This window comes from Nomascus leucogenys, chromosome 13, assembly GCF_006542625.1.
Source record: "Nomascus leucogenys isolate Asia chromosome 13, Asia_NLE_v1, whole genome shotgun sequence".
Lineage (NCBI taxonomy): Eukaryota > Metazoa > Chordata > Mammalia > Primates > Hylobatidae > Nomascus > Nomascus leucogenys.
In genome coordinates, this window is record NC_044393.1 from 77,844,022 (window position 1) to 77,857,201 (window position 13,180).

Sequence of the window (13,180 nt, forward strand, 5' to 3'; positions counted from 1 at the left end):
CTGTAGGTCAGGAAACTGTCTACTTGGGTGGCCATAGTAGAAAAACCATACCACACTATTTAACTGAAAGAGTAACCCAACTCCCTTTCCCACTGAGGCTACACAAAAGGGTAAAATGTAAGCGTGATGAGCTTTGGTGTGAATTAGGACAATAAAAAGTGCAGAATGAGCGGTTTCCCTGAAGTCTGAAGGGTCTGTGGCATCAGGGCAGGGGCCTGCCCTTTCAACTCCATCTCCAGATGTCTATCAGGCACTAAAGGCTGCTTCCAAAGCTAGTCTAGCTGAACCATTTCCGAGGTACAAGGCAGTGAATGAAAGTAAAACCAAAGAAACACTGGTTAAATTTTAAAAATTTATTCTTTTTCTTTTGTTGCTGTTGATTTGTTCTTGAGATGGCTACAACACCAGACAGAACAGTGCCCTCATATCTGATGGCTGTGAAGGGCTGCACTCCTTTGAAACATTAAGATCTGTTTTGGGCTTCCCTCTTCGGCCTCACCCTCCCCTTAAAATCAAGTCATTTCCACACTTTTTAGTAAAATACTAAATGACACGTCATCCCTTGTTAGCCCTGTAAACATTTTTTCTCCACACACCCTCCCTCTTTTTTTCTCTCATGTCTCTGGGTGAATAATTCACTAAGAAAAAAACCTTAAAAAAAAAACGTATACATTTATATCCTGCACCCCCCGCCCACCCGAGTTTTGGCTCATCTCTCCAAGGCAGACAACAATCTGATGTGGATTGGAAGTGGACTGAGAGAATGAACGGGGTCAGGGTTCAGATATCCATAAATTCTGACCCTGGCAGGTCCTGAGCATCACCAATGTGACCACGATAGAAAGCAGAACAAGTTCCTTGCTTACTCCTCCTTGTCTAAACAACTCTAAAGGTGGGAAGAAACAGCTGGGGAAGGTAGAAGAAATTTCTACTCATTTGCATTTAAAAGGAGGGGAGAAAGGAAGGGTAGGAGAGGAAAGAGAGGACAAAACAATAGAAAACCTGAACAAATGACCCTGACCCTCTTCTTCCAATTGCAGCTATTTAATTCATGTGAATCCCCACATTATCCCTAAGTAAATATTTTGTTTCACAGAAAGCTTGTCCTTTCGTTTTTCCGTGTACACGTGCGCACTGGCACTTGTGCGTGTATGTGTGTGTGCGTGCATGTGTCATTTGCTACCAGGTAAATGTTTCAGTTCTGGTTTCTGTTTAGTCTTCCTTTTTTTTCTTTTTTCTTTACTTAAAATTATTTTTCCTTTTAGAAAGTTCACCAGGAAACCAGCTCCCCTCCCACCACGCCGGGCAGGCCACAGCCATCTTTTTAAAATCCGCGCTGATTTTCCCTCACACCCCCAAACAGGAACTCCTCAGGATGGCCTCGGAAGGCTGGAGTCTCTCCCTGTCTGGCGGGACACCCTGGTGGCGGTGAAGGCCCCTCTGCCACAACGGAGGTTTCTGATTGTGGGACACAGTCTGGTTTTTGTTTTCTTCCTGTCTTCTAATTAAAAAAGACATTCCCTGACAAAAGAGATAAGACAGTCAATAACTGTACCAGAAAATAGAGCATTTAATAAAATCAACCTTAAGGCAGAGATTTCTATATTTCCTCAGGTACCTAATTCTGAAGTCTGCCATATGAACTCAGAAAAAAAATAAAATAAAATAAAAATAAAAGTCTGGCGTTTTAACTTGTGGGTTCAAGGGAGCTACTGCTTTAATGACACCGTCTGCAGTGTGCTTCCAATGCTGAGTGTACTGTGGAAACAAGAGAGGATGTGTCAGGAGGGCAAAGAGCCAGTAGGTCCAGGCTTCCCATTCCAAAGCAACCAGGGAAGCTTCACCTCAGTCTGCTAAATCCCACAGGCTTCATGTCGATTTTATTTTGAAAGAAGGCTTTGCCTACTAGTAACAGTTGAAAACAAAACAAAACAAAACACCAATTTAGATGCTATCAAAAGGATACTGTATTAAGTGGAGTAGTTCAAGGTGAGGACTCTGGTACCAGAATATCTACATGTGAATTCTGGCTCCACCAATAACTGTCAAATTGTTAAACATTGTTGAACCTCAATTTCCTCATTTGTAAAATGGGAAAAATAGTAACAAATCCAGAAAAGCAGATGAGGATTATCTTAGTTAATACATCTAAAACACTTAAAACAGTGCCTTGACACACAGTAAGGGCACAAAGTTAACCATGAACACCTACAGCTGTCCATGAGCAACCTTATGAGGTGTATCAATGTCAGCTAACCCAGACACCATGCAAAACCGGGAGATCCCAAATGATATTATTACTCATTAAAACAATCAAAGTTGAGAAATGATTTTGGGTGTGACAAGGCACTGCTGAACATCACCTTTACCTACGAATGCATTTAACACAGAAACTACCAGTGAGTGCTACAGATTCATCAAGAATTGCCTCCTGGGAGAAGAAACTCACCTTGAGACATCAAAGAGTGGGCTTAGAGGAGAGCTGCCTTTCTTCTCTCCGTCAAGAAACTGGCACCCAAATTCTACTACCCACTCCTTTCAGCTAAGCTTCTTGCTTTGCTTCAGAATCAGTAGACGGAAAGCACGTGAAGAAAAGTGCTCATTGGGAGCCAAAGATGCTCCTCCTTTCCTTTAAGGGCCAAGCATCCCTAACCTGAATAGCCAAAATGCTTCAACGGCTGAAACTTTTTGAACGCTGATATGTCCCTCAAGGGAATGCACATTGGAGCATTTTGGATTTTGGACTTTTGGATTAGGAATGCCCAACTGGTGTGCATTCTGCAAATATTCAAAATCCCAAAAAATCCAAAATTGAAAAACACTTCTGAAAGTGTTTTTTTCCTCCGAAATCCCAAGCATTTTGGATAAGGGATATTCAATTCAAACCTCCTGCCCTGGTCAAAACCTGGCACTTCAGCATTCAGGTCATAAAAGTGATAAGAATAAACTCTTTGCTCATTACATCTGGAGGGTCAGTTTTAGGAGACTGGCACCACATATAACAGTCAACTTGAGGTTGTTTTCGCCAAAGTGGCCAGGTTAAAAATACTTATTTGTTTGTTGCCATGTACACTTACCATCTTAGAAGTGTCTGTGAGGGGAAGGGGGAAGAAAATGTTTCAATGTACTTTGTAACAGTTACTTTCCTATGGAGGTGAAAATGGTACCCCAAAGACACTGACAATTCCTGGCTGCCCAGGCCCAAGAAAATCCGGGCCCTGTATATTCCAGCTGTTCACCACAGTTAAACTGCTGAGTCCTTCCCTGACTCTAGCTATAAGACTGGTCCCATGATAGGCATTAAAACCTATCTCCATTCCCAGGAATCCCCGACAGTCCGACAGTCCAGAGAAAAGCTGGGAACTAGGTATCCTCACCTGGGTGACAGGCACAGTGCAGGAGTGTGAGCTATCGAAACAACCTGGTGAAGTCTCGCAAGGCCCAGCAAACTTGCTTACATTCCTCAGCACTAGAAAAGAAAAGGTAGGTTGGTCCTTGACTGAGGAGAAAGACAGAATATGCTGAAAAACAACTGCAACATTGGGGCACACTGAGAACCGTCCCAACTCCACTAGGAGCTCTCCCCATCGTCTCCTGAGCGACCCTGGCTTCAGATCTTTCTGTAATTCAGGGCAAAAATTATTATATATGAGAAAAGTTATCAACTTGGTGGTCTTCAAAGGGTGGACTCTGGACACAAACTGCCCAAGTTTGAATCTTGGCTCCACTGTGCCCTTGAACAAGTTACCAATCTTTGTCTCAGTTTCCTCATCCATTATCTACTTCATAACACTGTTTAGAGGATTAAAATCATCCACATACAGAGTGCTTATGAAAATAGAGCAGTGAACAAAATAGTATTCAATAAATGTAGGCTGCTACAACAACACTTGGTTGCTAAGGCTCTCATAAGTTTCCTCATTCTCTTCCAAAGATAGATTTTGTTTACAAAGGCTGGTCTAGCAACTAAGTCTCCACCAGTCATTGATTTTCTAGTTGAACAGGCTGCTCAGGATTTCCTCCTGTGGGAGGAAGAGGGAGAGAGGAAAGGGTTAAAGCACGTAGAAAGAGAGACGAAGCAGGAGATGCCTATGTGATATGAATAGCCCAATATTCATCTGACCCTGTTTTTTCAAAAGCCCCCCGACCTCCCTTTGTCCAAAACTGTCACCAAGAAACCAGCTGATGCCAGCTTCATTCTACTGTATCTGTCTTCATAACAGTTTTTGCTAAATGAACATGAGGCTAAGCTAAAGCAGTGGAGAAGGAAGCACTTCTTTTTTTTTTTTGATAGGGAGTCATGTCATCCAGGCTGGAGTGCAATGGCACGATCTCAGCTCACTGCAACTTCCGCTCCCAGGTTCAAGTGATTCTCCTGCCTCAGCCTCCCCAGTAGCTGGGATCACAGGTGCCCACCACCACGCCCGGCTAATTTTTTGTATTTTTAGTAGAGATGTGGTTTCACCATGTTGGCCAGGCTGGTCTCAAACTCCTGACCTTGTGATCCGCCCGCCTCGGCCTCCCAAAGTGCTGGGATTACAGGCATGAGCCACCGCGCCCGGCCAGGAAGCAATTCTTAATATGCTTGCCTTCCTGTGGCCCTCTCCCTGGCTCAACTAAGATACCAGTGCCTACAGCCTAGGATTCAATGCAGATGAAAACACACTTTCCAGCTCATAATGGTTAAACACCAGGGAAGGGAACTGCTCTAAGTGATCCAACAGAAAAGGTGAAAATAGAGCTATCCACTTAGGTTCCTACATCCAGATTTCCCCATCCATTATAAGTTCTGAAACATCATTAAGAACCTTGACTTAGACCCCATGACTTGATTCAACAGAACATTCTAGAAACTTTCTTCTAGTCTCTCCATCCTAAAAATGTAATGAAAATAAGGCAGGTGGCCAGGCACAGTGGCTCATGCTTGTAATCCCAACACAGGGAGACCCCGTCTCTACAAATAATTTAAAACTTAGCTGGGTGTGGTGGTGCACACCTGTGGTCCCAGCTACTCACAAAGCTAAGGCAGGAGGATAACCTGAGCTGGGGAGGTTAAGGTTGCAGTGAGCCATGATTGTGCCACTGCACTCCAGGCTGGACAACAGAGTGAGACCCTGTCTCAAAAAAAAGAAAAAAGAAAGAAAATGAGAAAGGTCTTTTGGCTGTATTGGAATTGCCATTACCTCTGTGGATTTAATAAGCTTCAATTAAAGTGTTACATTTCTCATTTTACTTCCAAATTAATACTGACTGTTAAGGAGGCAGCCAGGGCATATGAGCCCATATCACTGATGCTCCCAATATCAGGAAGGAGGAAGATCTGTAACCCAAGAGAAGTTGCTATGTGGTGTGTTATTACAAGCGACTAAGATCATAGAAAACCCTGAAACTTAGGACAGTGCTGGAGACTGGGATTTTTTTGCTATCTAATGTCTTACATGTTTTAAATTTTACCCTTCTTCAAGAGACTTCTGTTTTGTTTTGTTTTCAAAACAGATAGAAACAGGGTCTCACTGTGTTGCCCAGGCTGCTCGAACCTCTGGGCTCAAGCTATCGTCCTGCCTCAGCCTCCAAAAGTGCTGGGATTACAGGCGTGAGTCACTGTGCCCGGCAGAGACTTTGGAAGAGTAATGATAACTTCACAGCCTCCTTTGTGGCACATGAGAAAAAGTATTGAAACCAAAATGCAAGTGTGGGAGAAATGCAGTGTGATAGGGTGAAATGAGGGACAGGTGACACTGTCAACTCGGCTTCTGCCCCAATCCTATCTGCAAGTGCTTTGATGTCAAACACTTCAGCCAAATGTTTAACTGAAGTGTCCTTGGTGGGGAGCCCATAGAAATGGATCCAAAAGCTCCTTGAGGCCGGGTGCTGTGGCTCACACCTGTAATTGCAGCACTTTGGGAGGCCAAGGTGGGTAGATCACCTGAGGTCAGGAGTTTGAGACCAGCCTGGCCAACATGGTGAAACCCATCTCCATTAAAAATACAAAAATTAGCTGGGCGTGGTGGTGGGCACCTGTGGTCCCAGCTACTCGGGAGGCTGAGGCCGGAGAATCGCTTAAACCCAGGGGGCAGAGGTTGCAGTGAGCTGAGATCACACCACTGCACTCCAACCTGGGCAACAGAGCAAGGCCCCGTCTCAAAAAAAAAAAAAAAAAAAAAAAAGCTCCATGAATGTTAGAACTATAGTTATGTGCTACAATGATGTTTTGGCCAACGATGGACTGCATGTATGACAGTGGTCCTATGAGTATAAAAGAGATGAAGAACTGCACGTTGCGTTACTCACATGCTTGTGGTGATGCTGGTATAAACAAACCTATTGCACTGCCAGTCGTATAAAAGGACAACACAAACAATGATCTACAGTACACAATACTTGATCATAAACAACTATATTACTGGGTTATGTATTTACTATACTATACTTTTTATCATTAATTTAGAGTATATTCCTTCTCCTTACAAAAAAAAAAAAAATTTTACTGTAAAACAGCCTCAGGCAGGTCCTTCGGGAGGGATTCCAGAAGAAGACATTGTTATCCTAGGAGATGGCAGCTCCATGTATGTTATTGCCCTTGAAGACCTTCTAAGTGGGACAAGATGTAAAAAGGTGGAAGACAATGATATTGATGATCTTGACCCTGTGTAGGTCTAGGCTAATATGTGTCTGTGTCTTAGCTTTTAACAAAAAAGTTTAAAAGCTAAAAAATAAATAAATAATTTTAAGAATAGAAAAAAGCTTATAAAGATATAAAGAAAAAAATTTTTAATGAGCTGTACAGTTTGTGTTTTAAGCTAGGTGTTATTACAAAGGAGTCCAAGAATTAAAAAAAAATTTAGTTTATAAAGTAAAAAAGTTACAGTAAGCAAGGGTTAATTTGTTATTGTTATTATTATTATTATTATTATTATTTTGAGACAGAGTCTCACTCTGTCGCCCAGGCTGGAGTGCGGTGGCACGATCTCGGCCCACTGCAACCTCTGCCTCCCAGGTTCAAGCGATTCTCCAGCCTCAGCCTCCTGAGTAGCTGGGATTACAGGTGCCCACCACCACGCCTGGCTAATTTTTAAAATTTTTGGTAGAGATGGGGTTTCACCATGTTGGCCAGGCTGGTCTCAAACTCCCAACCTCAAGTGATCTGCCTGCCTCGGCCTCCCAAAGTGCTGGGATTACAGTCATGAGCCACTGTGCCTGGCCAAGGGTTAATTTATTATTGATTAAAAAATTTTTTTATAAATTTAGTGTAGCCTAAGTATATAGTATCTATAAAAAGTCTACAGTAGTGTACGGTAATGTCCTAGGCCTTCTATTCCCTCACCACTCATTCATTGACTCACCTAGAGCAACTTCCAGTTCTGCAAGTTCCATTCATGGTAAGCGCCCTCATACAGGTATACCTTTTTTTTCTCTTTTATACTGTATTTTTACTGTACCTTTTCTATGTTTAGATATGTTTGGATATACAAATTCTTACCATTGTATTACAATTGCATACAGTATTCAGTATAGTAACCTGCTATACAGGTTTGTAGCCTAGGAGCAATAGGCTACACTATATAGACCAGGTGTCCGGTAGGCTATACCATCTAGGTTTGTAGAAGTATACTCCATGATGTTTGCACAACAACTAAACCACCTAATGACACATTTCTTGGAACATATCCCCATCATAAAGTAACACATGACTGTATATTCTGTCTCAGTCCTTCTGACATTTGATATTTCTTAGCTTTTTATTTTATTTATTTACTTTTTCAACTGCCAGTATTTTTTAGATTCTGTTTTCTGGCTTCTAGTCCCCAAATTCCTATCCTTCCACCATATTTCTGAAAGCTTTTATGGTCGTTATTTCTCGAGCCCCGTAAGATTACTAGGGGAGTGCTGAGAAATGAGATCCTTTTGATCCGATGACCTGGTAGGTAACAGAAAATAATGAAACTCTGATGACTTGACTAGGGATTCAACCCCTTACTGGCCTCTAATTCCAGTATCAATGCTTCCCATGTTCAACATCTTTTGGCTTTGAAGAGCCCCAGGCAAGTGACAAGTAGTCACAGAATAAACACCAAGATGGAGAAATGGAAATGATGGCAGGGTTTCTTCTAGTCCCAATTGGTCTTAGTTAATGATAGGCTCATTTGGCATTTGGAAAGCAAGAATGTTATTTTAGAATGAAACGTCCCAGCTTTCTTCAAGTTGACCAACTAAAAAAGCTAGGGAATTAATTACCAGTACCATGTGAAAAGCAGGCTTGGACTTGCTGAAATGAAACTGAACCAGTTCACCCTCTCTGCCAGAATGGCAAACAAAGTAGCATGTTGAGGCAGGTGTTACGGACCTTAAAATCAAAAGGGAGACTGAGTCATGCATGGGACAGAAAGTTCAAGGGCTTTCTGTCCTGTCTACTACAGGCATTCTAGAGGAAGAGAATTACTAAGAGGAGATGAGCAATCTCAAGTCCTTTCTCTAGCACCTCAACATCAGCTCTTACTTCTGTTCATTTCCCACCACTATATTACATATGTTACAGCCTGCTATAGGAAGAGCTGCAAAACTTGTTTAGCAATGAAAGATCAAGTAGGTGAGGTTGGCGGTGCACCTTATTTTCCCATATCACAGGGCAAAGATCACAGGTTTTTTTTCCCCCCACAGCACTGCTTTACTTAGGTCTCTTTTCCTTGCCCCAAGATTTATCTTAAATTAGGAAAGGATATCTATGACCTTGATTTCAGACTTACCATATTATTTTATCTGTCATATATTAGTCCCACTGAGGGAAAGAGGGCTTGACAGAGACTTATTCTAGAATGTGTGGGATTCCAGAATGTGTGGGTGGCTGCCTTAGAGTCAACAGGAGACATGTCCCAGCTAGTTTTGCAAGTACATAATGACATTCTAGAAGTTTCTCCTCTGAGGAGAAAGGAGTTAACATTCACTGATCACTGTGCAAGATCTTCTTTAGATTTCCATTTGGTATCTCATAATAACCTTATGAGACTGGCAGTACTAACCCTATTTCACTTGATAAATAAACTGAAGTTCAAAGTAATAGGGTATGTGCCAAGATTCAAACCAACATACTTGACTCCAAACCCCATCTTTGGAGGGTTTCCCCTAGGTTCCCATTTGCTTTAGGAAAATTAGAGTCAATAGGATCCTGCCCTTATACTGTAACCAGCACTGCATGGAATAATGCAAAACAGAAGCAGAGAGAAGCAACTACTATACTTCTTTCCCCCGAGGCAGCTTGTAGATAGAATACTCTACTTCTACTGAGAAGATTCACAGTAAAAGCAATCAAAGAATTTTTAAGGTCACCCCAGTCAATATATGCCTACCCAGTGGAGGGGAAATCCCCACTTCTGGCAAAATGTATCATGAAGGGTCACATGCTATTTTTCAGTCATGCATGTCACTTGATCTATGGCTAAAAGTGAGTTATTTCTGGGGCATACTGGGCTTACTACTTAAGCCACTTAGTAGACTATAAAATAGTAGCATTCCATGGTTTGGGATTTTAACATTAACAAAATTGTTGGAGACATTCCAGAAGATGAGAAAGTAAACTATTTTGGAAAGTGACATTAAGAAATCAATTCTGAGAAAAGACAACTAGCTCTTGTATCACTGCTTAAAGTTCATTTTCTTTCCCTTCTAAGTCTGATTTTACCCATAAAAGTGTAATTTATGCTCATAAAAAAGTGCACATAGTACAGAAAGTTATGAAAAGCCTCCCTCCCCTCCTAGTCTCACTTACATATCTTTCCAAAAACTTACTGTGCAGAAAGTAGCCTGTGTGTGTGTGTATAATTTATAATAAAACAGCTCTTTAAAGTACAAGTTGGTTCGTTTACAATAGCATAAAAAAAACTTATGAAAAAATTTAACCAAGGAGGTGAAAAACTTATACACTGAAAACTACAAAATGTAGCTGAAAGAAATTAAAGACACCAATAAATGGAACAATATACTGTATTTGTCGATTTGGAGATTTGATATTGTTAAGATTTCAATACTACTCAAAGCAATCTATAGATTCAATACAATCCCCATCAAAATCCCAACAACCTCTCGTACAGAAAAATCTACCCTAAAATTCATATGGAATTTCAAGGGTCCCCAAGTGGCCAAAACAATCTTCTTTTTTTTTTGAGACGGAGTCTCACTCTGTCGCCCAGGCTGGAGTGCAGTGGCGTGATCTCAGCTCACTGCAAGCTCCACCTCCCGGGTTCACGCCATTCTCCTGCCTCAGCCTCCCGAGTAGCTGGGACTACAGGTGCCCACCACCACACCTGGCTAATTTTTTTATTTTTAGTAGAGACGGGGTTTCACTGTTTTAGCCAGGATGGTCTCGATCTCCTGACCTCGTGATCCGCCTGCCTCGGCCTCCCAAAGTGCTGGGATTACAGGCGTGAGCCACCACGCCTGGCCACCAAAACAATCTTTAAAGCAAACATTACAGGCCTCATATTCCTGATTCTAAAATTTATTACAAAGCCACAGTAATCAAAACAGCATGGTATTGACATAAAGAAATACATCATAGACCAATGGAATAGAACAGGGAGCCCATTAATAAATTCTCCTGTATATGGTCAAATGATTTTCAACAAGGATGTCAAGACCATTCAGTGCAGAAAGGACAGTCTTTTCAACAAATGGTGCTGGGAAAACTGGATATCCACAAGCAAAAGAAAGAGGCCGGACCCTTACCTAATACCACATACAAAAATTAACTCAAAAAGGATCAAAGACCTGATATAAGACCTAAAACTGTAAAACTCTTAGAAGAAAACCTAGGCGGAAAACTTCATGACATGAAATCTGGCAATGATTTCCTAGATATGAAACCGAACAGACAACAAAAGCAAAACAGATAAACTAGGCTACATCAAAATTAAAAACTTCTGTGCATCAAGGGACACAATCAACAGAATGAAAAGGCAACCTACAGAATGGAAGAAAATGTTTGCAAATCATGTACCTGATAAGGAATTAATATCCCAAATATAAAAGGAACTTCTGCAACTAAACAACAAAAGAAACCTAATTTTTAAATAGGCAAAGCACTTGAATAGACATTTCTCCAAGAAGATAAACAAATGGCCAATAAGCATACGAAAAGATGCTCAACATCACTAATCATTAGGGAAATGCAAATGAAAACCGCAATGAGATAACACTTCACACTTGGTGTGAAATGCTAAGATGGCTACTCTCAAAAACCCAGAAAATAACAAGTGTTGGTGAGGATGTGGAGAAATTGGAACTTTGTGCACTGCTAGTGGGAATGTAAAATGGTGCAGCTGCTATGGAAAACAGTATGATGGTTCTTCAAAAAAATTAAAGAAGATTAAATAGAATCACCATATGATCCAGCAATTCCACCTCTGGGTATCCAAAAGAATTGAAAGCAGGGGCTGAAAGAGATATTTGTACACCTGTGTTTATAGCAGCCTTACTCACAACAGCTAAGAGGTGGAAGCAACCCAAATGGCCATCAACAGATGGAAGGATAAATAAAATGTGGTATATGCATACAATGGACTATTATTTAGCCTTTAAATGGAAGAAAATTCTGGCACACGCTACAACATAGATGAATCCTAAGGACATTATACTAAGTGAGTTAAGCTAGTCACAAAAAGACAAATCTGTATGATCTCACTAATATGAGGTATCTAGAGTAGTCAGACTCAAATATTAAGGAGGAAGGTAATTGCCAGGAGATGGGGAGAGGGGAGAATGGAGAATTGTTGCTTAATGGGTATAGTCTCAGTTTTACAAGATGAAAAAGTTCTTGAGATTGGTTGTGCAACAACATGAATATATACTTAACCCTACTGAACTATGCATTTACAAAAATGGTTAATACTGTAAATTTCATGTTATGTGTATTTTTATAACAATTAAAAATTTTTAAAATTATTTTAAAAGCTCAAGTTAGGTTATGTAATACTATTATTTTAACCTTTACACAATTTATCTTGTATATTTTTCCATATTATCACATATTTCTTCTTCCTTGTTCATCTTTGGGACTATTTACTAGTATAAGCACACTGTTAATTATTTAACTTTTCTCTATTGATGGGCAATTAGAATATTTCCAGTTTTTTCACTACTACTAACCTTGCTCTAACATTCCTTCTTTGACCCATATCTTTCCACACTGTATGATTATAAGTCATTGCCTAAAATTTAGACAAAACTCTAAAGACTCTAGATATAAAAAGAGTATCAGGGCAAGGGAATACGTAGTTATAAAATCCAACTTAAGACCAGGCGCGGTGGCTCATGCCTGTAATCCCAGCACTTTGGCAGGCCGAGGTGGGTGGATCATGAGGTCAGGAGATCGAGACCATCCTGGCTAACACAGTGAAACCCCATCTCTACTAAAAAAATACAAAAAAATTAGCCAGGCGTGGTGGCGGGCATCTGTGGTCCCAGCTACTTGGGAGGCTGAGGCAGGAGAATGGTGTGAACCCGGGAGGCGGAGCTTTCAGTGAGCCCAGATCGTGCCATTGCACTCCAGCCTGGGCGACACAGTGAGACACCATCTCAAAAAAAAAAAAAAAAAAAATCCAACTTAAGTTGCTGTCATTACCATTAAGACCATAAGTCTTGGCCGGGCGCGGTGGCTCATGCTTATAATCCCAGCACTTTGGGAGGCCGAGGTGGGTGGATCATGAGGTCAGGAGATCAAGACCATGGTGAAACCCCGTCTCTACTAAAAATACAAAAAATTAGCCGGGCGTGGTGGCGGGCGCCTGTAGTCCCAGCTACTCGGGAGGCTGAGGCAGGAGAATGGCATGAACCCGGGAGGCGGAGCTTGCAGTGAGCCGAGATTGCGCCACTGCACTCCAGCCTGGGTGACAGAGCGAGACTCCGTCTCAAAAAAAAAAAAAAAAAAAAAAAAGACCATAAGTCTCACAACCTTTGATTCAGTGATTACATTTTAAAGGAAAATATTCAGAAGAAGGAAAAGGCTCTATTTTTGACATTATCTGTAATACGAAAAAACTGAAAAATGATCTAAATGTCTACTAATAGAGGCATTATAAGGAAATCAAGAAACACCTTTATGGCTATAAAACAATAATTAGGAAGACTATGTAACTGTATTAAAAATATTTATATGTTCACAGTAAAAAAAACACACACACTTTACATT

The 13,180-nt window shown here is 41.0% G+C and overlaps 1 protein-coding gene across 3 annotated transcripts in view; it reads right to left on the minus strand.

Moving 5' to 3' along the window:
- Positions 1–338: 338 nt before the first annotated feature.
- Positions 339–13,180, minus strand: part of TNPO3 (transportin 3) — a 102,702-nt gene continuing 89,860 nt past the window's right edge. For all 3 annotated transcript variants that reach the window (XM_003261313.4, XM_030825538.1, XM_030825539.1), the window contains 2 exons: positions 3,378–3,469; positions 339–1,521 (listed from right to left, as the gene is read on the minus strand). In XM_003261313.4, coding sequence (XP_003261361.2) covers positions 3,409–3,469 — 61 coding nt within the window. In that variant the 3' untranslated portion in view covers positions 339–1,521; positions 3,378–3,408. The remainder of the gene's footprint in view (positions 1,522–3,377; positions 3,470–13,180) is intronic.